The 27,616-nt window shown below is 40.0% G+C and overlaps 1 protein-coding gene across 2 annotated transcripts in view; it reads right to left on the minus strand.

Annotated features, from left to right (window-relative positions):
• Positions 1-27,616, minus strand: part of LOC147139672 (phosphofurin acidic cluster sorting protein 2) — a 46,232-nt gene that overhangs the window by 3,053 nt on the left and 15,563 nt on the right. The window contains exons 2-24 of one of the 2 annotated variants that reach the window (XM_086046131.1): positions 24,069-24,156; positions 18,846-18,935; positions 17,167-17,292; positions 15,487-15,649; positions 14,674-14,765; positions 14,128-14,208; positions 13,734-13,793; positions 11,547-11,698; positions 11,004-11,097; positions 10,124-10,207; positions 7,971-8,098; positions 7,699-7,831; positions 7,477-7,581; positions 7,259-7,365; positions 6,180-6,334; positions 5,987-6,097; positions 5,327-5,429; positions 4,199-4,231; positions 3,043-3,085; positions 2,905-2,947; positions 1,690-1,828; positions 1,336-1,559; positions 458-571 (exon numbers count right to left, since the gene is read on the minus strand). In XM_086046131.1, the coding sequence (XP_085902257.1) occupies positions 458-571; positions 1,336-1,559; positions 1,690-1,828; positions 2,905-2,947; positions 3,043-3,085; positions 4,199-4,231; positions 5,327-5,429; positions 5,987-6,097; positions 6,180-6,334; positions 7,259-7,365; positions 7,477-7,581; positions 7,699-7,831; positions 7,971-8,098; positions 10,124-10,207; positions 11,004-11,097; positions 11,547-11,698; positions 13,734-13,793; positions 14,128-14,208; positions 14,674-14,765; positions 15,487-15,649; positions 17,167-17,292; positions 18,846-18,935; positions 24,069-24,156 (2,468 nt within the window). The remainder of the gene's footprint in view (positions 1-457; positions 572-1,335; positions 1,560-1,689; positions 1,829-2,904; positions 2,948-3,042; positions 3,086-4,198; positions 4,232-5,326; positions 5,430-5,986; positions 6,098-6,179; positions 6,335-7,258; positions 7,366-7,476; positions 7,582-7,698; positions 7,832-7,970; positions 8,099-10,123; positions 10,208-11,003; positions 11,098-11,546; positions 11,699-13,733; positions 13,794-14,127; positions 14,209-14,673; positions 14,766-15,486; positions 15,650-17,166; positions 17,293-18,845; positions 18,936-24,068; positions 24,157-27,616) is intronic. The other variant, XM_086046132.1, reaches the window with a different exon arrangement.

Genomic DNA, 27,616 nt, shown 5'->3' on the forward strand with positions numbered 1-27,616 from the left:
ATGAGCTCTTTAAATGCTAACATTAGTCAAAGCTGTCCACTGTGTAGCAAGTTCACATATTTTGCTGTTTACATTGGCAACTTTCAGTTATTTTATTTATTTTTTTTAAGTGTAGGAGTTTGACCAATGTGCACTTTCTAACAGCATAACATTTAATACAATCAATAAGAAGTTCACTGGAAAATCAAAAGTTTTTTGGGGGGTGAAAGGGATTAGTCTCAAAGGCACCTTATGAAACAATATACAAATATATTTTAGTTTATTTTATCAAATAATTTGTTGATTGTAATTAATTAATTGTACGAATAAAATTCAAACACGAGAATGTTATTTTATTATTAAAATAAACCATTTAACATATTCGTAGCCTTGCGTTTATGTATGTGCCTTAGTAAAGCGAGGACCTCTGTTTGTATTGAATGTAAGAACTAGCATGCACACCAGGGGGCAGTGTTACCTCTCAGCATCGTGTGCTGGTGCTTGGCTGTGCAGATCAACCTGCTGATTCCGTCGATCACTTGGCTCTTTGAGTCCAGCTCTTTCTCTTTCGGTTTCTTGCTGAGAAAAATAACTGGAGAGAGGAGCAGAGCATATCACCTTTAGTTCCTTCCTTTTCTCATAAGCAATAATTAATCAAGCAAGAAGTTCAATGTATTTTTTTCCCCTTGCATTGAGGTGGATTCACAGAAGGCTTTATGAAGGGGTGTCTGTGCTGGACAAAAGACCAAAACAATTACAAGAATAGAGTTATGACAAAGTAAAAAATATTTTACAGGAAAAGCTAATCCCATCTGAATTCAGGCAAAAGGAGGACTAAACCCTGCATTGGTCGCCAGTCAATCACAAGGCAAAAAGACAGACAACCATTCAACGTTTCCAGTGGAAATTGAACCCAGGCTGCCGATATGGAAGCCGGCCGGGCAAGTGAAGAACAACATGAGTGACTCTCTAAATATTTTACAAGAATTAATTTGTAGTATTCAGAAAAAAAACATTTTACAAGAACCAAGTGTAATATAGTACAACAAAAATTACAATAAAAAAACATTACAAGGCCACAAGATAAGACTTGCCCAACGATCATGAGAAGACAGTTGAAATTATACAGTTGTATTTTTTAAGGCAAAATATTATGAGAAAAACAACCTAATTTTACAAGAATAAAGTAGGGAAAAAGACAATTGAGGACCTTATCATATAGATTTGGTTTTTCTTTCAATTTGTTCTGAGAATATTTAAAACTAAACCAAATCCTGATTACATATTATTTATTAATCTTTTCATTTCAGGGGTAGAACTGAATGATCTGTTTAACAAAGGATGCAGTCAATGTACCTTTCTTGTTCTTCTCCTTGGTGACGACAGTCATGGCCATACTGGGTGGAGGGGTGATATCCCCCGCGCAGGGCAGGCGGCTGACTTGGAGCGAGCGGAAGTTACTCTTCAGCGTGTTTTTCAGTCCCACGTCGCGCTTCTCGCCCTCCTTTTTCTTCTCTGGGCCTTGCCACGTCCAGTAGTCCACCTGCAGGCCCATCACTTCGCTGCCAGAACACGGAGAACTGCAAAAGGCAAACACTCTCAGTCACATACCCCAGCTGCTCAAACAATGACCACAAAATGGGAAAGTATGTTTGCTCCTGTGTGCAGATATTTGTCTGAGATCATTTTATATGCGTCTATGTTTCTTACCCAGCTCCAGAAAGGGCAGTGGACACAGAGGGCGACTGTGGAGGCGTTCCCCCGATCTCCTTCCCATACGGACCAGCCGATGGGGGGGTGGGGGAGGCTAGGATGCTTGTGTTGACCCCCATTGCATCATCAGAATCCACTGTGAATGCGATAAACTATTTTACACCCCAAAAATATACTTTTCCTTGGCCTTGATAAGGAATTTGTGAAATGTGAGTCACCTCCATTAATCTGTACAAGGGTCTTCAATTCACAAAGGCATTAGTGGCTAGGCTAACGTGCAGTCATTTTTTATGTAAATATTTGTCGAAAAACACTTCCTGGTCATAAATATAAATGAATGAATAGATGAAAAATAAAGTACGGCAGTACTGAGCATGCCTTCTTGTACTATGTGGTAAATGTATTCTTACGCCGCTGCATAAACTAGTTTAGTATGCACTACATTGCACGTCGGGACCCTCCTAAACCAAGGACACACTGTAAGTGACTATGTTTTTTTGGGGGGGGGCAGGAACACACAAAAACTACAAAACCACTTGACGTGTAGGTTATGGTACAGAATGTACTTTAACTTCGGAGCAGATGGAGAAGACCTTAGATTTGTTTTTTACATGTTAACACATCAAGGTTAAGACATTTTTCAACATAATCCTGGATTGTGCAGCAAAAAATAAAGTCAGTGATAAAATTCAATCACTTTTACAGATGTACAAGCAGGTTTATGTCTGCGTCCCGCCCCAAGTCAAAACGTGCCACACTCTATTACCAACCTATACTAACACTGCAGTATTATTAAATATGACAGTAGATATTTGTATGACCTTGAGTATAAAACTAATGAAAAACACTAAGTAAGTACTGTGCAACGTGCTGTGTGACGTGTCTGGTTTTATGTCGCTGATCAAAGTAGTTTATTGTCCACGTGTCGTTCGTAACCTCGAAATGTCATGATTACAGTAAATATTTGCATGAAAAACACTTGCTGGCAATAAATGTAAAACAATCACATGAAAAACACTAAGTACAAAAGTAATGGAGCGTTCCTTGTGCCGGGTGACACTTCTTAAGACTGAACACCTTGAATCGTGACTTTTAAAACCAAGGACCCTCTTCATACTTAAATCTTCTTTAAAAATATTAAATCAAAACATTACGCATATATATATGTTGGTTTCACTTTCACTTTGGCTTAGGAGTTTGGGTCTCACTTACCTGAGGTTGAGAGGCTTTGCTCCACGATTCCAACCTTCACAACCTGCAAGTAGAAAACAGTATTGCAGTGTTAAATTCAACATTGAACATCATCTAAAATAAATTCCATGTTAATCAAAAAAAAAAAAAAAATCCTACCCCAATAAATGGCACAAATTTCTGACAGGAGTCCTCATCAGGGCTGTGAGGAGAGACAATGAAGAGGCTGTTAGCGTGGCAGGAGAGAGGGGCGCTTAGAACACTGCAAAACTCCAAGGTGCAACACTCAATGATCCTGGAGGGGAGATGGCACCATGCCCCATCGCAGCAGAAATGGCACATGACTGGCTTAGGAGTGGAATGACATCATCTTGGGGAGTGTATGAGACGAATGAGAGGACCGCTCCTTACAACCAACGTTTATCAGGGCCGTTGTTCTTGTCAAACACTGCTAGAAGTGACTGTGTTGAACTCTTCAACACTACATGGTTGCTAGCCAATCGCAGGGCACACAGAGACAAACAAACAAACAACAGCACTCACAATCACACCTAGGGGCAATTTAGAGTGTCCAATCAACTTACCATGCATGTTTTTGGAATGTGTGAAGAAACCGGAGTACCCGGAGAAAACCCACGCAGGCACGGGGAGAACATGCAAACTCCACACAGGGAGCCCACAGGGAGACCTCTGAACTGTGAGGCGGACGTGCTAACCAGTCGACCACAATGCCGCCCTGGCATAAGATCTATGTAATGTAATTTTTATTATTTTGTAATCATCTGGGGTTCCCCACCTGTGAATGAATGTGCAAGACTTGAGTCCCCATGAAGCTTACCACCTTACACTCTTTGTTTTGTGCCAATATCTCCCTTACCGTAGGGAATAAAATACACTGTATGGATAAAAGTATTTGGACACATGGTCATTACACCTGCAGAGAAGTGAAACTGGAAGAAAACATGCAATTGGTCACATATTCGCACCTCTAACAAGATTTTGGAGTGTGTCCCAAGACTTTTGTCCCAAAAACTATATAATCAATGACAACCTTATAGTGGGCCTCACATGCTTACTAAAATATGAACCTGCAAACCACACTTGAGAGATCATTTAGGGATCAATTTGAGGTTGTTAGGCAAATCACCACGGCAACAAAACGCAGGACACGGTAGGTCACACAAAACCCAGACAGGACGTGCAGATCAACATCATGGTGAGTATTAAATGGGAAAAGGAGTGTTAAGACACAGCTGACAGCAGTGAGGAGAATAAAAAAGGAGGGCAAAAACCAAACAAGAGTCAAATTAGATACCTGATGTAAAAATCAAAATACAAACTTCTTTTCCTTGAATGCAAATCAAAAGGGGGAAAGGGGAAGAAGGAATGCAAAAGGTGTTAAACGCTGTATTTGGTATCTTCTGACTAAACAGGAAGCCACTGACAGAACAGAAAAGAACACATGCAAATGCGTCAGCTCGACTATCTGCTGAGTGTTAAAGACTGGTGCGCTATTATAAGAAATGTAACCCTTTATTACAACTTGATTGCAAATGAACATGCGCATGTCTGCTATGACAAAACAACAACCTAACCGATGAATGTTAGCACACATCACAGCAACCTCGCGGTGTGTGCGGTCATTGACGACTCATTCATTATGTTTGCATGCATATGTTGGATTACATTTTAATCCACAATCACTGGCTACAACATTAGGGACACCTGCACAATCTGATGAGCTCCAATATCAGGCTTGCACCAAAAAGTCAGCCATTACCAATAAAAGAATGCTTTTGATTGAGACACTCTACAGTGGATATTAAAAAGCCAACCTTAATAAAATGCCATTTTCAATGCAAAAAATGACAACGATTTTGCCAAGAATTTGACATCCCTCCAACGTTAATGAAAAGAAGAGAAGGAAACCGGTCAGGGAGGCTGCAAAGGTGCCAACAGAAACATCTGCAGAGCTACAGGAATTTATGCCAGGCATGTCTGTGTCCTACATTTGATTTCCCATATTCATCATATAGGGAGGCAGGAGGAAGAAATGAAGAAAATAATCCAAGTGTGGCTAAATTTAGCAAAAACAGACAAGAAGTCTCCAGGAGCATGTGGGGAATTGTTTTATGGTTTGATGAAACCAAGGTTGGACGCTTTAAGGGCATTACTCCAAAAGGTCTGTTTGGCGGAAATTATTGGATGATTTTTTGATTTATTGAATGATTTCACATTAGATTGTGTTGGTACAAAAGCTAAGTGATTGTTAATTCCTCAAACGGTTCCGCAAGTGGTCAACTCAGTTTTACTGAGAGGATTAAAGGGGATCATCATATTAAGTTTGGAAATCATTCAGACAGACATGCATAGAAACATACATGCACATCCACAAACGCACACTGCACGTGAGGATGCTTCATATTTCTTCATGTGACTTTACCTTTTCTGTTTGTAGGTGAGCATGGCTTCAGAGATGGGAAACTGGTGGGACACATTTGCACCAGCCAGATACTGAACAACCCGCCCTGCTACGTCCATGTTATCTGCACGTGGAGCAAATGAAACAAGTGGTAAACAACAGGAAGTGTACGAATCATTTCACATTGGAGCGCTGTAAAACAATGAAACAATCATTACTAAGCAAACACTGCTTTATATAATTCATTCAGCTAGTTTACTGCTTTTCAAAATACAGGCTGCAGGTGGCTAACAGCAATAAAGCAAAGACTAAAGACTGAAGAAGGAGAACAATCCCACAAACATGATCTCATCATGAGCTAATAAATCTAGGCATTTGCTTTCAATTTAACAAGCCTCCTAATACAACATTTGGGTTAAATGTTGAGCCTGTTAATCTCCTTACGCAGCTCCAGTGAGGGAGCAGGGTGGAGCAGCGGTGCCGTGAAGCAGAAACATTCCCTCCACCTAAGCACGTTGTGGCTATCTTGCGCAAATGGAAAACATCATCTTTCCGTTCATCAGCCCCTGACCCATGCTCTGGCCCCACTTATTTCCTTTTCAAGCTGACCAAACAACTGACCCGTCGCCGTGCTTTGTGGCCAGATACCGGAGGTGTGTGTGAGCATGAGTTGCGTCCTACCTGAGGTGGGCCGTTCCGTCCTGCAGAACAGCTCCCTCCATGCGGTGTCCATAAAGATACTGTTGAACTTGCTGTCAAACGAGGCCACGTACTTGGCCAGGGGATGAGAGCCTGTGCGGCAAATTGCACGAGCAAATGTCAGATTAAAATATGTAGATCAGTCAACCTGAAGGAAGTTTAATGGTTTATTTACCAATAGGGATGACCAGGAATCGTATGTAACTGAGCCAGTCAGGAGTCTTGTTGGCCAGCTGCTCCACAAAGAACCTCAGGATGGTGCTCAAGTAACTCTGGTCACCTGCAACTGCCACCTTCATTGTGGGCGGAGTCTGTGCATTGCAATTACAACTACAAGGGATAAGCGAAAGAGAAAGACAATTCAATTAATTTCACCAATTACTGTGTTATCCTCAAGTTTAAAGCTTTGTATGCGGACACTGCAAGAATTTTCCTTTGGAAAGATTAACCTGAACGGTGTTGGACAACTTAGAATACAGCAGAAGACAATGTATGTAACGGGTATTTGGGAGTAATATACATATACATAAAAAAAAGAAATAAAAAAAGATTTACCCCCCTAGTATAAGTTATTTCATTAATTAAACAACGGTAGTTAAGCACTGTATATGTGAGCGTGTGTGGCGTGTGTATGCACGTCCATGTGTAAGGCACTGAACAATGCTAAAGTTGCATTAAACATGATTGTTTCAAGCACTGCTGTAAAATGTTTTTCACCGACATTTACATTTAAGTTCCCAAGTCTGCGATTTTGTAGACTTTAAATAGAACTGACATACGATATCCATTTTCCCACCCCAATTTAGGTGATCTTGAACTCTCTGTTGAGTGCAATGTGAGGCTTAAATGGAAACATTTGAATAAAAGTGTGATATCTATAGGGACATTGAGGTTTTGACATTTCAGTTACTTTTTGTGATGACATTTGAAGGGAAATCCGAAGCGACAACGCCGCATATCAACACCACAACTGTTCATGATTATGTGACATGGCCCCATCTGGAGTAAACTGCTTAACCGATGAGCAAACGTGTCAAGTGAAAATAAATCGAAAGCTAGGTTGAAGTTGAAAATGATGTTCAAATCGACACAGTTTGGCATACCACTGCAATATGTTCCTGGAAAAAGACAGCTAGCGCTGGTGGGTACCACGCTGTGATGGACATACAGTACAGTATTTTCCGGTGTAGGATGTACATTTTGAGAACGTATTTGCTCCAGCCGTGACTTGTAAGTAGTCATGAAGTAACTCACAATCTCTGGATTCGAGTAACGATGGTGTTGAAGGCGGCCTGGACATCTGCAGCTGAGCAGGTGGACACAATGGGCTGGGCCTGTTCGTGGAGCAACTCTGCGACATACTGCATGGTGACACACAGACATGATGATACGAGAAGATTAAAGGATGGCCTTGAAATACGAAAGAAAAAAAACGATTTCAAGATTCTGCGTGTCCGAGCTGAGCTATTGACCTGTCCTTGCCACTCCGTGGTGTTGATGAGAATGATGCTCTCTGGCAAGCGTTCATCAGAGATAAGGATCTGGTTCAACTGGTCATACACAGACTTCCTGGGAACCTTTTGGATACATCGGTAGCATGGACTCAGAAAGTGGCACAAACTAGCATGTTTACACTTAAAAAAAACAACAACAAAAAACACAGTAAGACGATTTGGGCTTGTGACGTTGCTTACCTGCGCTATGAGTCTTGAGTCTGGGGAGCACTCGCTCTCTATGCTGCTGGTCCGGTCACTTTGTGCCTTGGAATTCTGTCTGTCTTTCATGGAGGTGCTGCGTGGACGCCTCTGCAGCCTGTTCTCCATTTTGCTGAAAAGACGGAGAAGAACAAGAAGCTTACCATGAAGCTATAAATAAGAATGAAGGCAAGCCATGCATACAATAGCGATCATGCGAATTGAGAAAGATGTTGCGTGCACAAATCCAGATGCAGGGCTCGGCAGTGTACCTTGGAGACATGTGGTTTTGGGACTCGGTCTTGGAAAGCTTGCCAACAGTGCTAGTCATCCGTTCAGTGTTGACGTCCCAGCTGCTCACCTCCCCTGGCCCTGGCCCGCTGTCATCGGTCTCTGGCTCCTAAGTCAAAAAGAAGAAAAGCAACTATGAGACAAAAAAACACTGTAGAGGACAGTGCTGATGTTCATCACATAACAGTTTCTGTCATGCCCCTACGGAGCCCCCTCAGTTGTTCTCCAAGGTTCCAGGTAACATCTGCAGTTCGTGAAGGATCTGGAGGCGGCATTTTAGAATTGTGGAAAGAAGTTTTGTCCCCTTAACGGGAGAAAAACTGCAGCATTTCAGACGGTGAGTTTGAGGCGGGTTATTGGTGCAAAGCAGAGGGCTTGGCTAGACTGCACACAGAGAGGGAGAACCAAGAAGAGGCAAATAAGTAAGCACGGCTAACAACACATTTTTAAGGCTATCAACAGTATACCTAAGCAAGGGGCTGCCTTGTCTGATCTTCTGATTGGGGCTACCCTATCAGTTATTTTGGTAAGCAAGAAAACCTTTCTTTTGCCTTTTTAAAATAGAAACAGTACATTTTGTTAAAAATGTGGGGGGACAGATCGATCTGGCCGTTATTTATGGATGGATTGCTGTCATATTTGCATGTATTAAATTATATGCAATACCATCTCATCAATGGGTATTTCTAACAATGGCTAAAAAATAATGCAGTTACCTATAAAACGTGTCCAACTTTTATTTGTTTTCTCATAAACCAAAGTATTACTTTTCAGCAACAAAGTAACACAAAGCATCATAATGTATCTTCAACAATCCAAGAATGTTCAGTTTGTATGTGTGCTTGTTGATCAACAGAACAAGACCCACTACATAGTTTAATAGTTTACCACCCTTTTGGAAACCTGTGCGTAATTTTTGTTTCACAATAAACAAGGAATATGTCATTGGAGACGACCATAATGTACTCCATCGGGCATCCTCAAATGGTTTGATTTTATTGTCCTTGCATCATAAAAGTTGTGCATTACACAATTTGGTACCAACAATAAGGTCTGCTCAGTTAGCTGTTAACTGTTAGCAGTCTTTGCCAAATGGTGGTTGCACAAAGCAAGTTTCCTGGCTCAGACCACTCTTTTCTCACTTGACTATGGGGTCTTTCTGTGTGGCATGTGCATGTTCTCCCCATGTCTGTGTGGGTTTCCCAGTCAGCATTATTGAGAACCAATGTGATGACAAAAGATCTGGATTCAGTCCCCTGGCACTACATGGTAACGGCCGACTCTTTCCTCAGGGATGGGTTTTAAATGCAGAGAACAAATTGGACACATGACAAATACAGCACACTTTTGGGTTAAAAATAACAACATTTGGGGTCAAAAATGGACCGATCCTCTACTTAGGTCAATTTGACCCAACGTTCTGGGTTGTTTTTGCAGATAACAACCCCAAAAATGTGTAGTAAACAACCTTCTACAAAACAATGCAAGAACGTGGGTCAAGTTTACCCAGTTAGTGGATCGGTCCATTTTTTATCCAAAATTGTGTTATTTTATAAAACACAACTGTTTTTAGAGTGTACCTTTACCGTTGATCACATTTGATTATTGAGGGGAAAATATATATGATATGATCCATTTATACCTACTTCTACATTCTGCTGTACTACTTTCTAAAGCTAAAAAATTTAATTGCCCGTACAGACTAACTACCGTATTTTCCGGACTATAAGTCGCGTTTTTTCCATACTTTGGCCGGGGGGTGCGACTTATACTCCAGTGCAACATATATGTTTTTTTCTTCTGTATCATGCATTTTATGGCTGGTGCAACTTGTACTACGGAGCGACGTATAGTCCGGAAAATACGGTACCCACCCGAAACCAAGGGTGTTTTAAATATTTCAAATATTTTTTTTGATCAAATTCACCATTTAAATTGATGCACTGTCACATAAGTGATATATCCTCGGCCTTGCGCACCCCCACACCATCTTAGTTTCTTCCCGGAAAACCCCAAGACCCATGGGAGGCAAAGCGCACTCCAGTTTCAAGGGTAAGGGAGTGGGAAAAGAAAAATGGAGAGCACTAAGCTCAAGGGACATTCGGGCAAAGAAAGCGCTGTACCAAAAACATACCCCGATGGTTGTGTCTGTAACGCTGTCCTCTTGATAGCGAGCCCCTTGCACTTTACATCTGTCCACGGTGAGAAAGTCTCCACTCTGAAGGATAAAGAAACACATATAGTTGAGATCATTTCATTATTAATAAAAATGTCACACAAGTTAGCTGAACACAGTCAAACTGGGCAATATTTGCTGAGCTTCCTTCCATCCACTGATTGCTTCGCTTTTGTATTTGACTGGAGACACTTATTTGACAAAATGGATGACTATTACTTTCTGGAATGTTCTAGCCTCTTTTGTACAAGCCAAAATGGATTCCAATACATTTATAAACAACCCACCCTTGTCCTCCCTCTCACAAAGTCAGACACAACATGTCTCTCTCTTGCTCTTCCGCTGCTCTTTTTGTCTCCAACAGGTCATAAATCTGGGTGGGAATGCTTTATCCAATCTTCTTTCTGAGCATGGGGGCATATTTGGGTCTGTGTGTTTGAATGTGTGTGTGTGTGTTGAAGGTGGTGTAGAGGTCATATGGTGTCAGCCTCTATAAATACTACAGGCAGGGGTGAACAGGGTAGGGAGAGCATCCCATCCACCAGCAGTGTGTGTGTGTGTGTGTGTGTTTTTGTTGTTGTTTGGGTGCTATTGGTCTGCATTTCCCCCATTCCCAGAATTTTGCATGGTTCTTGGGAATCCCTGGACCATTCAAGGCAACAGAGCTGCCAGGCATTAATGTCCTGCCTGGGGGCAATTATTTTACATAACACTGTTAATAACGTGACCCCATCCAGCACAACCAGAAGGAAGAACTTTATGGCTATCGAGCAGGTCTGAAAGGAACCAGAGCAGGTTGTTATTGCTATAAAAACTGAGGGCCTGGTGATCAACTTACAGCATATAACAGCTCTCTCTGTTGACTTTTTTGGCTGTGTATGCTTCCGATCTCTGTCTGGGAGCTGGAGTGAGACATCCCCTCGAAAAAAGGCCTGAAAAACAAAGATTAGATTTGACAAATAAAAACTGTTCTATCAATGGGAATGAACATCGCAACCTACTGGTCATTGAATTAATAATTGAGAATTCTGACGATCATATGGCAATGTTTTTAAAGAAATGGAGGCAAAATGGAGTTGGTTGCAACCAGCAAAGGTGCTGTAAATGGAAAAATATTCGGTCTGTATTCACACATAATGGCCTACTAATGCTTACGAAATAACAAGTGATTGTTTATTGTCAACACTGGACCAAGGACCAATTTGTCAAATTCCCTTCCCTAATCTTAACACTCAAACACATACACAAAGCTTTGTTTTGTTTTGATGTACATGTATCTACTACAGGAATTATGGTAAGAAGAAAATCCTTGGCAATTCATGGAAGGTTGAAGCTTAATCACACAAATTATTGCAGAGAGACAAAATGAGGGCAAACTCACTTAAGCTTGGGCTTGGGTGTGCTCAAGACACTTTCATTGTCCTCCATCTCCGGCCCACTGTCACTCTGGTTGTACACCTCTAGACTGTCATAGAGTAAATCCAGATCCTCCTCTACTTCCTGGGTTTGATCTACTGGGTCAGAGTCCAAGACCTGCCAGGCATGATAGACATATTGTCAACACATGAGTAAGCTTGTAAAATTACATCATGGATTAAAAAAAAAAAAAAAATGTGTAGAGGTTGACCTGTGAGGCACACTTGCTAATCACTTGTGCAGCTGCACTGATCGGATAAACAATTATTGAATATGATGACTACTGATTGCTACGAAAAAAGGAGAAACTGCTATAAATACATCCATGACTTTAGACTGGCCAATCAGATACGAAATGCTAGAAGAGACCTGCAGTGTTGATCTTTGATCTGCGGGCTGCACAGTGGGGATGCATATCATAGGAAGTGCACACAGGCAGGCTTTGGGACTAATCGGGTGATTAATGCCACCCCATAAGTGCAAGAGCTGTCAGGGAGCAGATAAACACAGTCTGTCCCTTCTCTACCTCCTAGGCTATGTATTTATAGAACGGCGTCCGTGCACACTGTCCAGCCACAAGGAAGGGATTAATGACAAGTGTCGCGATAAAAGACCATTAGTCTAACTGAGGAGTGCAGAACCATCCGATGTCTCCAAACTCAGTCAGAACGCAGTGAGTGACTCAGAAAGATGCCAGTGACTTCAATTAATATAAACTAGGCATTGATCGCTCTGTATAGTTGGCCTGTGTTCAACTCGATCATCATTGAACTGAGACTTGCCAATGGGTCTCAAAACTGTCTCAGTTAAGATTAAAATAAACACTCAACAGTAAAACACAGGCACACTTACAATAGCATAGAGATTAGAGGCATAGAGACTTTTAGCAGTGCGCGAGTAAGACAACAAATATGAAAATCCTGCAGGGCTAATGTAAGATAAGGAATAACAACTCCAAAAACATTTGAACATCAAGCATAAGACAAGCAAAAGAAAAGATGTTGAAGTTAGAGCCACAGAGCTCTTGGAATTGTTTTTCATCCACAAAAGAAGATAAACAATGAATCCTTCTTACAGGAGCTTTTTATTTGGAAAAGCCAGTTCTGTTCTCCAATTTCCTTTATTTGTTCAAATGTTCATGTTCTAAATCCAAGTTATTTTCTGTCTGTGTAGTGTATTTATTATTTATATTGATTTGATGAATGTCTTGGTTATAAGTGTAATTATATATTGTCTTGGTTAAAAGTGCTTTGCTGAAACACTTAATTGCAATCAGTATTCCAGTATAACCATAGTGATTGGTCTACCTACTTGATTATGTGAACTATAGAGTGCTTTTGTAAGCAAAAAAAAGTTAAACACTCAACAATTTTTCACGGCACAATAGGGTTAACTCATTCACTGCCATTGACAAATGTATTTGTCTTTTCACAGTCCAGCGAGTCAATCCCAGGAATTTATTTATGTATTTATTTTTATTTTTTTTCAAACGTTAGAGTAAACAAGGGTCTGAAAATGTCTGGCAGTGAATGAGTTGATTATTATTATTATTATTATTGGGGTTAGTGCCTACTTCCGTTGTGTGGACTCAGTTACAAGCCATTCACTTGAAAGGCGCAATATAAATCTAACATAGCATTATTCTTATTATTACACAATGTACTCTATTCTCCATTTATTTAAAAGGACCGCTAAGATGGACAACTGCAATTTAAATAGGATCCAACATTTATCATTTAGATTAAGTTGTGGAGACTAAATCCCTTTAATGGATTCAGCATAGAAATCGTTGCTAATGGCAATTTATGAATCATACATCCATGAGTGGGGGATAATGCAGCCAAGCACCATAATGATGCTTGAAGCTCTGTTTTTATTTTCATAGGCAATTCTTCTCCCATCAGGAATACATTGGCAGCATTCTAGCTTGATGCTGTTTAGTCAGTCAGTACTGATAAAAAAAGATCTTTAAAAACAGCAACTGAATAACTTTTCAGCAGCTGTCTTCTGAAAGGCTTTATAGCAGAAATCCCAAGAAATCCTAAGTGGGCGTCCCCTCTAAGATTCACTTTCATGTCTTTTGCTTCAACTTTGAACACATTTTCATGGGTGTCAATCAAATCAATGCAGCTATTGCTTTTTTGAAACTCACCTCATCAGTTACCTTGAACCTCTTCAACAAGGCCACAAATTTCTGCTTGAAGTTTGGTTGCTATAATAGAGAATTTAAAAAAAATGTAAACAGCTTGAAAGGAAATTACTGCCATGGTGTAAAAAGCAATAATTCCGATTTATAAATTCTCCCAAGAACTATCTTGTGGATTACGCATCCGCAACCACTGCAATGACCATTTTAGCTGAGTTCACTGAAACCACAGATCTCATTTACATGCTCATCCACATCCTGCTAATGGCTTGCACAAATGGAACACGCTGTGTGCTTCCTCTAAAAGCTTCTGAGTCAGAAAACAAAGGTCTTGGGTTATTCTTGTGGTCAATGATTAGCCGGAATAAAAGTCCATGTGGCAGAAGAGAAGGCAGCCAACCCTCGTCATGGAGGTGGTCCGGATCATTTTCCTCCGGGCTTTCTTGGGCTTGCGAAGCTCATCGTCTTCATCATAAATATCCTGAAATACATGGAAGGGGGATATGATAAATGATTGTATGTATGACAATCAAAGCATCCTTTTGTGATTGTTAGGAATTCCCTCTATTGTGCAAAAGATTTTTTTATCACGTTATGAAGAATTCAGGCAAAATGGAGTGGGCGTCATCAGTATCAGCTTTAACTAGTTTGTGGACTACTGATGCATTTAAGACTACTCGGAAGTACAAAATAGTGGAAGCTTCTGATTTGTGACCTCAAAGCAACCAATTCAAAAGTAAATTAAACAAGTTTTGTTTCTACGCCAACAATGTAGTCCGTATTTGTACCCAAGTCGGAAGGTGCTGTTAACTTTACGCCAACGCAAAAGTAAAGCCATACTTAGAGTTAATATTTGTACGAAAAGCACTTCTAAGCCATGAATATGAAGCAGCCAAATTAAAAACAGTATATACTGTACATAAACATCTTTCTTTCTGGCACTCACCTGGCCATGAGCCGCATCATCACTTGCTTCTTGCTCGGATGAATAACTGTCATCGTCCTCTTCAGAATAGTTGTCCATGTCTGGGGAGCGGTCTACAGCAAATAAATCAGAAACTAATTTAATTGATGAATACATTTACAGAAATATGGTGTGTAAATGAAAAAATTACAAAATGAAGCAGGCAGAAATCCAAGGCCACTTCAGTTAATTACTTACTGACTGCGCTTTCCGCCATGATTATCAAACGCATTTACTTTGACCTTGCTCAGCATGAGGAGACTACTGTTTAAATAGCTAATTTTATTGGTTGAAACAGCCATTTAGAACTGGGATTTTCTGTTCTTTTCAATCAGTTCATTGCAGTGTTCTCTTAAATGGGATTGATGTCATAAAGGATCATTGCAAAGAGGAGCAAGATAAAAATTCCCCCAAAGTGACACAGGCTTAATACTTGGTACATGAGCTCATCTGTTATGTTTGAGTGACCTCCTTAATAACAAGCAGAACACCGAGGGACCAGCATAGCAGGATGAAGGCGTGGAGCCTAAGCTGGGCCAAATATTTCCCCCACTGTCCAGAATTAGAGCAGTGTAAGGTAATAGCCCCGACATCTGTTCAGCTCAGAGATCAACATTACAACCATAGCAGAAGAGAGTAACAAACGGTATTCTCAGGCCGAGGTTGGGTAAGCATTATTCGACTTTGTCTTCGTTTGAGAAATGGGATCCATGTGGTGGGAGCAAAGAGAAAGGCCGAAGTGTCAGTCAGGATTAGGCTGGGCCGCATGTGGGGTGGGGGTACGACGGTGCCCACCTGAGGTTTTAGTCTTACGGCCAGCCTGTCCACTGCCGTCCTCGTGGTCGATGGGCTGGCTGGACAGAGAATACACGCTGATCTCCGCCACACGCACTGGCGCTTCTTTCACGTTGCTATGGAGACCGAGAATCTGGCCTCCGTCAGTGGGGTGTTGCATCACCTGAACATGAAGACATTATCATAAAATAAAAATGGACTCGCTCATTTTCATAACCCTGCATGGTTCTTCATAATATAATAAGGACACATTCACCTCATCCGTCTTAATATCAAGTCCTCTTTATCTGAGATGGAATCATGTCTCATGCCATTTCTGCGGGGATCAATCATTCAGCAGAAGCTAAAGCCGAGCAGAACAAATACTTCCTTCAACAGAGCGCAAGGATGAACGAATGTTATCTCTATCTTCACAGAGACAACACTGATACCGGAGAGGTAGCCTCCATTACATTGCTTTACACCAAACAAATGATTACAGGCAGAGAGCAAAGCAATCTCTAAATTAACCTTCGCTGCCACAGAATTGCTTATTTTCCTTTGTGATTGTCTAACAGACCAAAGCCAATTTGCTTGCATCCGAAAACAGTTTTATTACTGTAATTCCAACCTCTCTCTGGGGAGTCACTGTAATATTTTGCAATATGAACTGATGTACTGGGAGTAGGATAATTTCCCTCAAACACTAACAGGGGCTGCACGGTTTTTAAATCCATTCAAATTCAGGATGAGTGCTGGAGACCAAATTAAAAACATGACAACATACTGGAGTTGCTGGGAATAAAAAAAGAGGAAAACTATCATATTAATTTTAGTCTTAGTCATGTGCCTGTGGCATGTTGCACAACAGCGGAGTGACATTCTAAACAGTAGCAATGCATTAGCCTTGTTTTCAGATATTAATGTTAATTCCTTTTCCAGGGCAAATAGCTACTTCCGTTTAACATCAAAGTTTGTATTTAGAAATGTACGAATGCAATCCTACATCTAACTGGAGTAATAGTTGTATTAGTTAACATGTATCTCTTGCAAATATGTACACAGAATAGATATTAAAACATATTTTAGAATTTAGAATCCACACCCCATCTCCATTCCCCCACTGATCCTCCATAAAAGCCTCTCAGAAACCTTATGGAATAAGTTATAGAGTTTAGTGAATCACAAAAAGCATGCGGTTTCACTTCATGACAACAAGCATTAATACCGGTAAGCAAAATGAACCAAAAAACCTTGCCAGATCCAACAACGTCCATGCAAGAATCCACTTTGTATTTTACCCAAGCATTAGTCCTAGCTATCAGATTCTTACTCCCAAATGACTTGGGCTGAGAACTTAAACAGAGCCATGTTTCCATTAAACAAATATTCACACTTGGCATTAGACCAGGTCTTGGTCCATCCATTATTTCTACATATCATGGTTCAAAGCAGTGCTTTCAGAAAAAGCACATCCAAAGCCAGCTCCAGATGGCCAATAATGTCATACAGCAGTGTGTGAGGAGCATGAATCATTTTAAAAGTCAATTGGAACCCCAGCAGGGCCCTGGCAAGAAAACGAAGGTACATTGCTATGAATACGTCAATCACTGTCAGGGTTAAGCGCAGAATGGCTTCTTCAAAGATCCAAAGAAACAACAGCTTTCTAGTGAAACTACTTGCGAAGGAAACATGCAATACCTCGGCCATATTGATAACTCCCACAGCCAAAGTCTTGTAGCCCAGGATGGTTCGATTCTTGTAGCGTTTCCTCCTCTGCAGCATGATCTGTAGTCTGTTGGCATCCCTCTTCAAAAAATGGGGGTACTACAAATGGGGAAAAAAAGTAGACGACCTCTTCATTCATTTTAAAGATCAACACAGACTTTAAGATGATTACATTTTATATACACAGATGCTCTTCATCCACTGTGACTATGTTTACATGGACAAAATTGCTTTAATGAGATCAGAGTCCGGATTAAAATTATGATCGGATGCACTGTTTTCATGGACACTAAAAATACTGATCCGATTTGGACTTGCGTGTTCATGCATCACACTTTTGATCGGAACAAATTATTTTGACATGCGTAGATTGACCAAATATACCAGAAATAGTAGTAGAGGAAGAAGCTGTAGCGATTTCCATGTCAACAAAACATTTCCATTTCTACTTTAAACGTTTGCGTTATTCCGCATATTTTTCCCTTTTGCACAGTTACTTCGAGTTAACACTTCCTAATGGAGCTGCAAATGTACCAGTTCAGTTTGCACCCACCATGTCTTTCGCTCACTGCACTTCTACTAGCTTCGGGAATAACAAAAATGCGTATACTGACATCACAGACATGCAAAGACAGTTTGTTCTGAAATTTTGGAATAAATATTTTCATGCACGCAGATCGGATTATCAATCAACATAAACCACACCTCTTTTACGGAATAAAATCTTGATCAGAATGGGCTTAATCTGATCAGAATATTCCAAATGGGGTGTGTACATGAAGCATTTTCATTCCGATCAGGCTTTTCATCTGAATAAATCTGTCCATGTAAACGTAGCCTGTCGCTCCATCTAAACCCAGGTGAATGTTGACAGTAAAAATTGGACCTACAGCTTCAGTCCACTATGACCTTCATACTTTAGGTTTGTAGATTTCTACGGATAAGCATTCGATCTAATCAAATACCCTAATTTGGTCGTGGGCCTAAATCTACAAAGGACGCTCTAATGTGTGTGACACAGCAAGCAGATCCCACAATTATTGTACAAAGTACTATACTTACACTCAATTGCGTATGGAAGCATCTGCAGCTCATTTATATAGTTTTTCCTTACATTTGTCATCTGTCTGTGACGTTTTTAAAGCTTCCTGGGCAGTCTCAAACCACTAAGCAGGAACTTAATTAATGTGGACCGTAGACTCCTGTATGAGCAATATTTCTCTATTTTGTAGAATCATCATTCATTTGTAGCCAGAATGGTTAATTATCTGTCATGAGATAATGAAGTGACTGCTCTAATAGGAAGCACTATCCGCATAGATTAAATTCAAAATTAACTTTTTTTTTCAATCAAGATGGTAAACTTAAAGACTAATAAATGTCCCATCTGCTGCCTCAGTGACGTCAATTGATTTCAAGAATGTCACATTACATTACTTCAAAAGTCAACCAAATACTTTTAGTGACTAAATATTTGTTCTTTAAACTCTCATGTACAGACGTACAGCAATATTAACACATAGCTCTGAAACAAGAAACATCAACGGGGTTGCAAAGGATACCAGAGTGGCTTCAATTTTCTCTCCAATTATAGCTGTCAAGTAACTGCCGCGTCAGTGTGAGAATTCACAGGACAATGACAGCGTGCTTGCCTGTAGTGAGAATGTGAGTTCCAGATCTGTCTCCATTAGTCCACTGGGTGGGAGGACATACTCGTTGGATCGCAGAAGACGCTTTGAACCCTGGAAGATAGAGTCACACTTTGTAATCTCAACATTCTGGATTGAGAGAACCACACATTTGAACTGTGGAGTCAACTTAATCAGAAGACAAACACGGCTTCTGTTTTTCCAATCCAGTGAACAGTCACATGCAAAAAGGGAGAAAGTCTTATTTTAGACCCAACCTGGTTCACACATTTATGCAAAGTCACACCTTGTGGCAACCTAGCACAAACAGTCCTGGACTCCTTCTCGGCATCTTATTGCCATAAAAGCAACTGAAGGGGTCAAAGATTCATTGTTTTTGAGACACAGAAATAGCAGCTTCAAAATAAGCATTTCCTATCAAGGATTTCCTCACTGATAATGATTTCAATACAGCCATGTACTATTTTTCTGCCAATCTCTATGTTTCGACCAGGTTAACAGTAACTTTATAGGGTCATAAATCTGTGCAATTAAAGCATAATGACCAACTACAAATTATAAACCCTTCTTATTACGCAAAAGTAACAACTGTTACCACCACAATTTCATAATGTCATCAAGGAAGTACAGTATGCTACCAAATATTTGTATTTTGTCTAACATCTAGTTGAGTTGGTGGACAAAACTTCAGAGTGACCAAGAGCAAAATATAATATATATATATATATATATATATATATATATATATATATATATATATATATATATATAATCTTTATAGCAAAGTTACATTGCTGAGTTAAAACCTGTGTAACCTGTGAGGGAAATGTTATCCACCTCCCACTCTGCAAATACCAACAAGGAAAGTCAGTGCAATCCAAAACAGAATGTTGTGATTGGCTTGTTCTTCCTCTCCACTGATCTAGTTCTAGTAGTTCATGCCTAGGGGATGGACAGAAAAAGGCCTGGAAAAAAAAACATAGATGCAGCCCTACCATTTTTAAATCAATACATGATGTTGCAAAGTGTCCACTTCATTTTGAAATGTATAAACAGTATTGTTTCTCAAAAAATCAACACGTAGAATGAACTTGAGCCTTTTCCCACCAATACATTTCAATAACGTAATAATTTGAAACATTTATTCCGTATCCCACTTAAGGATACATGGACCTTGGAGTGAATCCCAGCTAACATTTGGAGAGAATGACAGCCTGTACAGCCTCAGCATATCATCTGCCAATCACCGGAGTGACACGTAAACAAAGAGAACCATTCACTGTGCTACCAATGAACTAATTTGCATGATTTTATTCTGCTGGAAGCTGGAGCACATGGAGAAAACAGAGGAGTTCAAACCTCCAATGTCCTTGCTGTTTGGCAAACGCACTAACAACTAATGTCACCCCCAAGCTTCTTGACTTTTCAAAAATGAGAGTACTTATACAGATTGCTGATATCTAACAGTTGAGGTGCCACGATTAAGTGATCAATTGACAACTAATCGATTATCAGATGATTTCCATTCATCTCTCCATTATCCAAACCGCTTATCCTCACGAGGGCCACGGGCATGCTGGAGCCTATCCCAGCTGTCTTTGGGCAGTAGGCGGGGTACACCCTGAATCGCAGGACTCATTGATTATTATTGATAATGAATTAATCGTTTGGATACATTTTTTTGATTTAAAAAAATTGTCAAAACTTCAGAATTTCAGCTTTCCAGTTAGAGTAAATATTCTACGACTTCTGTTGTCCTCCATGATAGCAGACTGATTATCTTTGTGTTGAATGAAAATAAAATACTTGCTTTTAATTTGGAAAACAATAACCAACATTTTTGCCTATTAATTAAATTATGATTTTTTTTCTGCACTGTTAATTTGACATAAGGTCCTGTCTTTGAACAAAGGGATGGAAATTTAAAACATGTTTTTTTTAATCCGATTCATCGACGAAATCAACAGATTAATTGCTTCTTAAAATAATCGTTATTTGCTATCTGAAGGTTAAACCCCCATTTGCTAAAACTTGCAATCTCAGCTATTAGATCATCGCAAAATGCATCCAGCACTGCGGCTCAATATCTTGTTGAGAAGGACATACTGTCCCAACCTAAACACTGGCTGCAGCACAAGACTTATAACATAAAGAAAAGGGAAAAAAAAGAGAAAAATCACAGTTGGTGTCTGACCTTCTCACTAGTGCTCCACAACAGGAGCCTTGTATGTCCTCTTTTTCTCATGCTTCAGAGCTAGTACAATGAATCACAAAAGCACTCTCTAACGGCCTGACATGCATTTACAATACACAGCCTTGGCAAGAAATGCTTGTACTCAATGTCCTCATCACCCTCTCCCCCTCACCCCTGTGCTCGGTAACAAGCCTTTTCTCTTGTCTTTTTGCGCCAAACGGTGGAATGTAACAAGTCTAACCTCATTTCGATGGGATGACACGTCTGTGTTGAAAACAAATACCACATACAGAACTGTATATCTGATTTGCTAAAACGAAGGTAAAGACAGTTGAAGATAGATGGCTGTAATCTAAAGAACATAAAAAGTAGCAAAGGTCTTCGTAAGAGGGGCTTCAGCAACTGGCAGTGACACTCTAGTCTCCACGGTGAGAGACAGAAGACTCTAGAAACTCATTTCCACCAAGTTACATGGTTTGGTTTAGTTAGCTGTGGTAGGATCTTGATTGCTTTTCCACTGTAAAATGTCCAGAAATAACTTCGACCGTCGTCCCATTTTTCAATAACCCTTTGCTAGGCTGCTGTTCATAGTGGTAAGCTTCAGCAGATCATCATCATTAGCATCCTCGTCATTATTCTAGCTATTGCCAACTAACTACTGTACGCAGGCACTCCAAGGTGGAAGCAGTTTTTTCTTGGAAAGTGGTATGTACAGTCCAGAGTGATATTCAAGTAAACTTGAAAACCAAAGCACTGTTTGGGTGTACTTCCAGTCTCACACTTGACCCCTTTCCCTCTCATGTATCCCGCATGTATCCTACATACACATTCAGAGTCAGACTACGGCCGGTTTAGGCATCTTCATTATGATCACATTGATTGTACCACATATATTGCGTTTGCCCATGTGTGACCAAGTATGCCTTGGAATTTATTTTTACTCTCAGGATTAGTTATGGCAGCATCATGCCCGACTGGTTAGCACGTCCGCCTCACAGTTCAGAGCTGGTGAGTTCAATTCCTGCGTTTGAATGTTCAACCCGTGCCGGCGAGGGTTTTCTACAGGTACTTCAGTTTCCTCCCACATTCCAAAAATATGAATGGTAGTTTAAGTGAAGCCTTTAAATGGTGTGCTAGGTGTTACTTCAAAGGTGTGACTGTGAGTGTGAATGACTAATTGTCAATCTGGGCCCTGCTATTGGCTGGTGACCAATTCGGAGTGTACCCCGCCTCTCACCCAGAGCCAGCTGGGAAAGGCTCCAGCACGCCCGCCCGCAAGCCTCGTAAGAATAAGCAGTACAGAAAATGGATGGCATGAATTAGTTTAAGCTCTTCGGTTGATTCATATTGTGTGAATAAATGGATAGAAATTATGGTAATGGTAATGGTATGACACATTACATGCATGTCCATGAGCAATCGTGCCATTTCATGATTTGGGAACCATGTAGCTAATGGATGAATTTTCCACCATATTTGTTTATAACTCACACATTGTCAGCACCAGAGGAATTATACTGTATTTGTTTTTTCAACGAATGGCCCAACGCCAACAATCGAATTTACATAATATTGATTGCATGAACAGGTCAGTAATTCTTGTTACACTAATAAAAACTCGAAACATGCTCGTAGACAACTACCGATATACGATCATGCATTCTAATGAGAATGAAAGATGCAAGTTAGACTCGTGGTGAAATTGGTGAATTTGCTGAATCACCGCTTCCACCTATTGACAGAAAATGTCATAAGATGGAGGCACCATTTTTGGCACACATGCGCAAAAACAAAAAGTAATATTGTAACTTGTGTTGTGCACAATAGCTCTACAGCAAATGAAAAACTATTAATGCTATTGCATCCCTGTAGGATACAAAAATCCATCTCTGGATTAAAATAATTGGTTTCCTCTGTGAGTAATGTAAAGTGTACTAAAGTGTGAACCCCATCCATCCATTTGCTCTTCAGGGTTGCATCTGGGGGAGAGGTGGGGGTAGACTATTACCTTGACAGGTCGGCATTCAATCACGGGGCACACATTCAGTATATCGAAGAGAGAGACAATCTTTCACACTCACCTTCACTGAGTGGGAATTGAACCCACACTGCATGCACACAAGTCAGGCAAATGAACTGTTACACCATCAGTGCCGTTCACTCCCTTGTGCCATATTTTTGTAGTTGTCAAAAGCTTAAAATAAAATAAAGTCCTGTTTTAAATGGCGTTCTAATGCCATTCACTGAAAAGTAGGTTGCAAAGAACAAACAGCAGTCACGGGTGGATACAAATGCTCTGGATTAAAAAGAATCTCAAGTAACTGTCATTATTTTTATATCCTATTAAAGAAGACATTGATGAAGGTAAGACACACTACAATCTCCACTGAAACTCCAGAGAACTCTTTTTGAACTCTACAGGGCAGACGCTTCTCAGATGTCATGAAGGCATTCCAACATTGTAAGACTGAATTATCACTCCGCTTGTTTTCATGCAGAGATTGGATTGAGTTTCGTTAAGCAGTGCACGGCATACGGATATTCTTAGATGGACGGATCACTTTATGGCCTGTGTAATGAAAGGAGCTGCGACAAATTAACCACACGCGTCATAAAATCTCAGTGTTGTAACTAAGTAGTGACATTTAGGACTGGTGACGTCTAACCAACAGTAAAACACAATGCAGGCTATATGGTGTTGCATGCGCACAAATGATTATTTTCTTCTGACGTTGAGTCGTCACTCCTAAGGCTGACACCACGATGAGTCAACACCTGTTAGGGCTACACACCCATAGTCATGAATATAACATTCTAAATCCGTCTTAAGGTGCTAATGCACCTGCCTCGAGTAGTAATGCCCGTCTGCTATTTAAAGCACGTGCCAGAGCTGGCTGCGCTAAGAAGGCTTTTTATCAATTGGCAGGATTAGCAGCATGTCTTATCGTCAACTAGGCTTGTGATTATATTAAACAGGGTGCAGCACAAGCAAAGAATTGAATAGCGAAGCTCAAGAGATTACACTGACTCACCTGTATTTTGACTGCAATAGAGAGCGAGTTCAGTTCTTTGTCCAGTTCTTTGAGCACGACTAGTTTTTTCAGCGTGAGGCTGCAGAGCCTGCAAGAGGGAGAAAAAGAAAGATTAGAAAATTTGGACATTTTTAGGCCTGCGGGGATAACTAAAAATGGAGCACGTCCAAGATCCAAACTGAAAAATATTTATGTCTTCAAAGAGCAATTCTTCTGTACACTTGTGCCAAAGTGATGCTGTATTAGGGATTGATCAGAGGGCTAAACATAGCACAAAGGTTTAAGGAGTACGCAGGCAGTCACTGTAGTAGCGGGATCATAAGAGTAGTTCTAAATATGCTAGTCAGCCTTCATTTTGGGAATTTGTGAGTGTTTTTCAGTGACAGAACAAATGAAGACAAGAAAGGTCAAACCACACACTAATTCTTGCCTTTTAGAGCAAGGGAACAACTCCCACGCCAGGTTTGCTGAACTTCCTCATGACCTACTTTTCCCATCACTCTTGTTGCATGAAATTATGATCAGTCAAAGGTGAGTAAGAAAGACAAAGCAAACACGCACTACCTTTGAGAGCCGCTCTGCAACACTCAACGATTTCACTCTACAAACTCCCTGCTAGGCAAGTGTGATTCTGGAAGGCACTGAGAAAACGACAGCGCAAGATATGACATCTCGATTGGTGTGCTCGTATGGAGGAACTATGTGTAAGTGTGAATATGAACGTGTGACTGCCCATCCTGTTTCTTCACTTTTACCTCTAAGTTGCATTTACAACCACAGGAAAAGAAAAACGTGCATACTTAACATGCACGTCACTCTCTCTCTATACTTCCGTCATTTTTCATGTTTTTTGTGCTTGAAACAGCAAACAGATTAGCTCTTAAGGATTATTTAATTTGCTACAATTCATTTTTCATGGAGGTTAGGTTCAATGCATTAAAACCCAAGAATAAGAATAAACTCAAGAATGTGTGCGTGTACCAAATGCAAATCTGTTTGAGTCTGGAGTAATCAAATGTTATATTTTGTAGAATGTCACTCGCCTTATGGTGAGGATGAGTCACCAGCAACGCAGCTCTATGTCGGGGGGGAGGGGAAGACAGAAAACAGGGCTGATGGTTCAACAACATCTCTCTTGTCACAGCTCGCTCTGTTTTTCTCTCTCTTACTGTGATTCACATGTAATTAAAAAGGCTGCAGGCACTGAATGGGCCACATCAGGAACCAGTGGGTTTTTTTTTTTAATCATTTGTCAGAGGTGTGATATGCACTCCTGTCTCCCACTGGGTTGTGCTGAAAGTGTAAATCGAAGCCATCTGGCAGGGTCTGGTTCCAGCAAGCCCCTGTGTTCTGATCCAGTGCCAGTTCACTTTGTCACCCAAACGAGTGACAGCAGAGACAGACCAGGTGCTGCTCAAAATCATTTCAAATTGCATTTAAATAGCACAACTTTCTTTTATTTGATCATTCCATGCTGCTGGTGCTCACAGCTTAGAAACAGAATCCTACAGTGGGAGTCAACGGTAGCTCAAATAATGATAACAACAACAAAAAAACTAATTCTTTGCGGTTTCTTTAAAAGAACAACAGGAAACACTTAATTAATTGTTGCCATGTAAACAAACTAAAAACCCCAAACAGCAACATCCCTTTTAACTTTCCCGTGTAAACAGCCCTAAACACATTGACACTGATTGGCCGATATGTTCAACCTCCTATTGCACAGGTGGTACTACGCACGCTTTCAACCTATTAATATTGGGAATTTGGTTTTGGTTTTAACTGCTTTTTAGCTCATGACAGTCATACAGTTAAAAATAACAGAACTAAACTTACTCTTTTTTAGAAGACACTCCTCCATGAATTGAGGAGAAAATTTTTGTACAATTTTTTTTTTTTTTTTTTTTTTTTTTTTTTTTAAATCTGAGATGCAAGTAACCTTTTCTAGATTTTTTTTTGCGCTGATTCTAAATGTGCACCTGTTTTTTCTCAAGCACATCAAGTTTTTATAATATAATATCATAACAATAATATCATATGGAATATAGTTGGTAATATTCATTAATTAAGGGCTAGGTTGAGCAACAGGTATTGCGCAAGCTTTGATAGGTCAAAATAAAAATACCTCCAAAACCCGATGGTCTAGAAAAAACAAGTAAAGATATTTTTTTTTTAATCAAAAATAAGTTTTGGGACACAAAGCCCTCTCTGATTAAAATTTGGCGTTGACCGGTGCGATCTATCAATAAATCAATGGATAGCATTGTTTTGAGCTCCACCCCATGACCACATTTTGAACTACTGTGACCAGTCCCTTACAAAAGGGTGTTGAAATGTCAGATGGTTTTGTATTTTGGGACCCATATAATGGGATTGCAAAAAAGTACAAAGCTGAGCTGAGCCATACCGCTTAGTACAAAAGGAACTATGGCATTTGTCATTTTCAACTATATTAGCTTTGTACATGGAGCAAACAAATAAAATTGCATTTTCCAGTTACATTAAATCCATTTTTTAAATTTGGGATGATGAGTTTAATGAGACTAGCATATTTGTATGTAGCTAGCAGTAGTTTCACTCGACTAATCTATACATTCTGTATAAATATATGTATATCCTATACATACCGACCATCTACTTCCACATCTGTTTTGAATGAACAAGTACAGATATACAGATCTTAGGAATCTCTGTAAAAACATGATGCAAGATCAACAAGCAGTCTTAAAAAAAAAAACATCAACAACATAAAAAAATGCAGTTATTCTTCATCATTACATTTTAATATCATGTTACGATGAAGAGCTTTGTCAAACAGAAACTATAAACAGTGCAATCAACACTGAAAACACACGGGGAGGTAAACACCTAGCTGCAGTTTATTATTACGTACGGTGAACACGAGGTGGGAAGTAAAGATAAGAGATATATTTTCTGTTTGCCAGTTGATAAGAGCACACGGGGAACCCCCATTTTCAGTTTTGCTATTCATACCGTGTTCAGTTAAATCTTATTTTACTAATGCTCCCATGTATGGTTTTTAGAGTTTGACATATTGTGGTCATCGTGTAATGTCTCATAATATAGCACTTTATTGCATGACTAACAAAACTTTTCTGTATAATTATTTTTGGGGTTGTTCTTTGTTTTGTTTTATTTAACGGATGCTTGTTGATTGATAAACATTGGGGACTGTTAGTTGCATGCAAATGGGAGTCATGTATTAGCCCTTGAGAGTATTTGGGTTTGGCAAATTTATTCCAGTCCACCGCCATGCCAAAATCTATCAAAAGCCATCTAATGGGTGAAATAAAAACTTCATTAGGACTGTCTTGGGTGGGACCAGTTCCCTTTTACTCATTTACAGTTCCAACCAGCCATAAAATTTAATTCATGTACTATATAATTAGCCAACCAAAAGCTAGGGTAAAATGCCTGACCAGTGATGGTGCCAAATCGGTGCCTAAGCACGCTTTGAGCTAATAGCTTTAGCCTACATGACATCACTGACTGCGGCATGGGTAGGGCTGCTCTAATCTAAGCCCATT

The sequence above is a fragment of the Filicampus tigris genome, chromosome 11, assembly GCF_054856515.1.
Source record: "Filicampus tigris isolate MCC_2025a chromosome 11, RoL_Ftig_1.0, whole genome shotgun sequence".
Classification (NCBI taxonomy): domain Eukaryota; kingdom Metazoa; phylum Chordata; class Actinopteri; order Syngnathiformes; family Syngnathidae; genus Filicampus; species Filicampus tigris.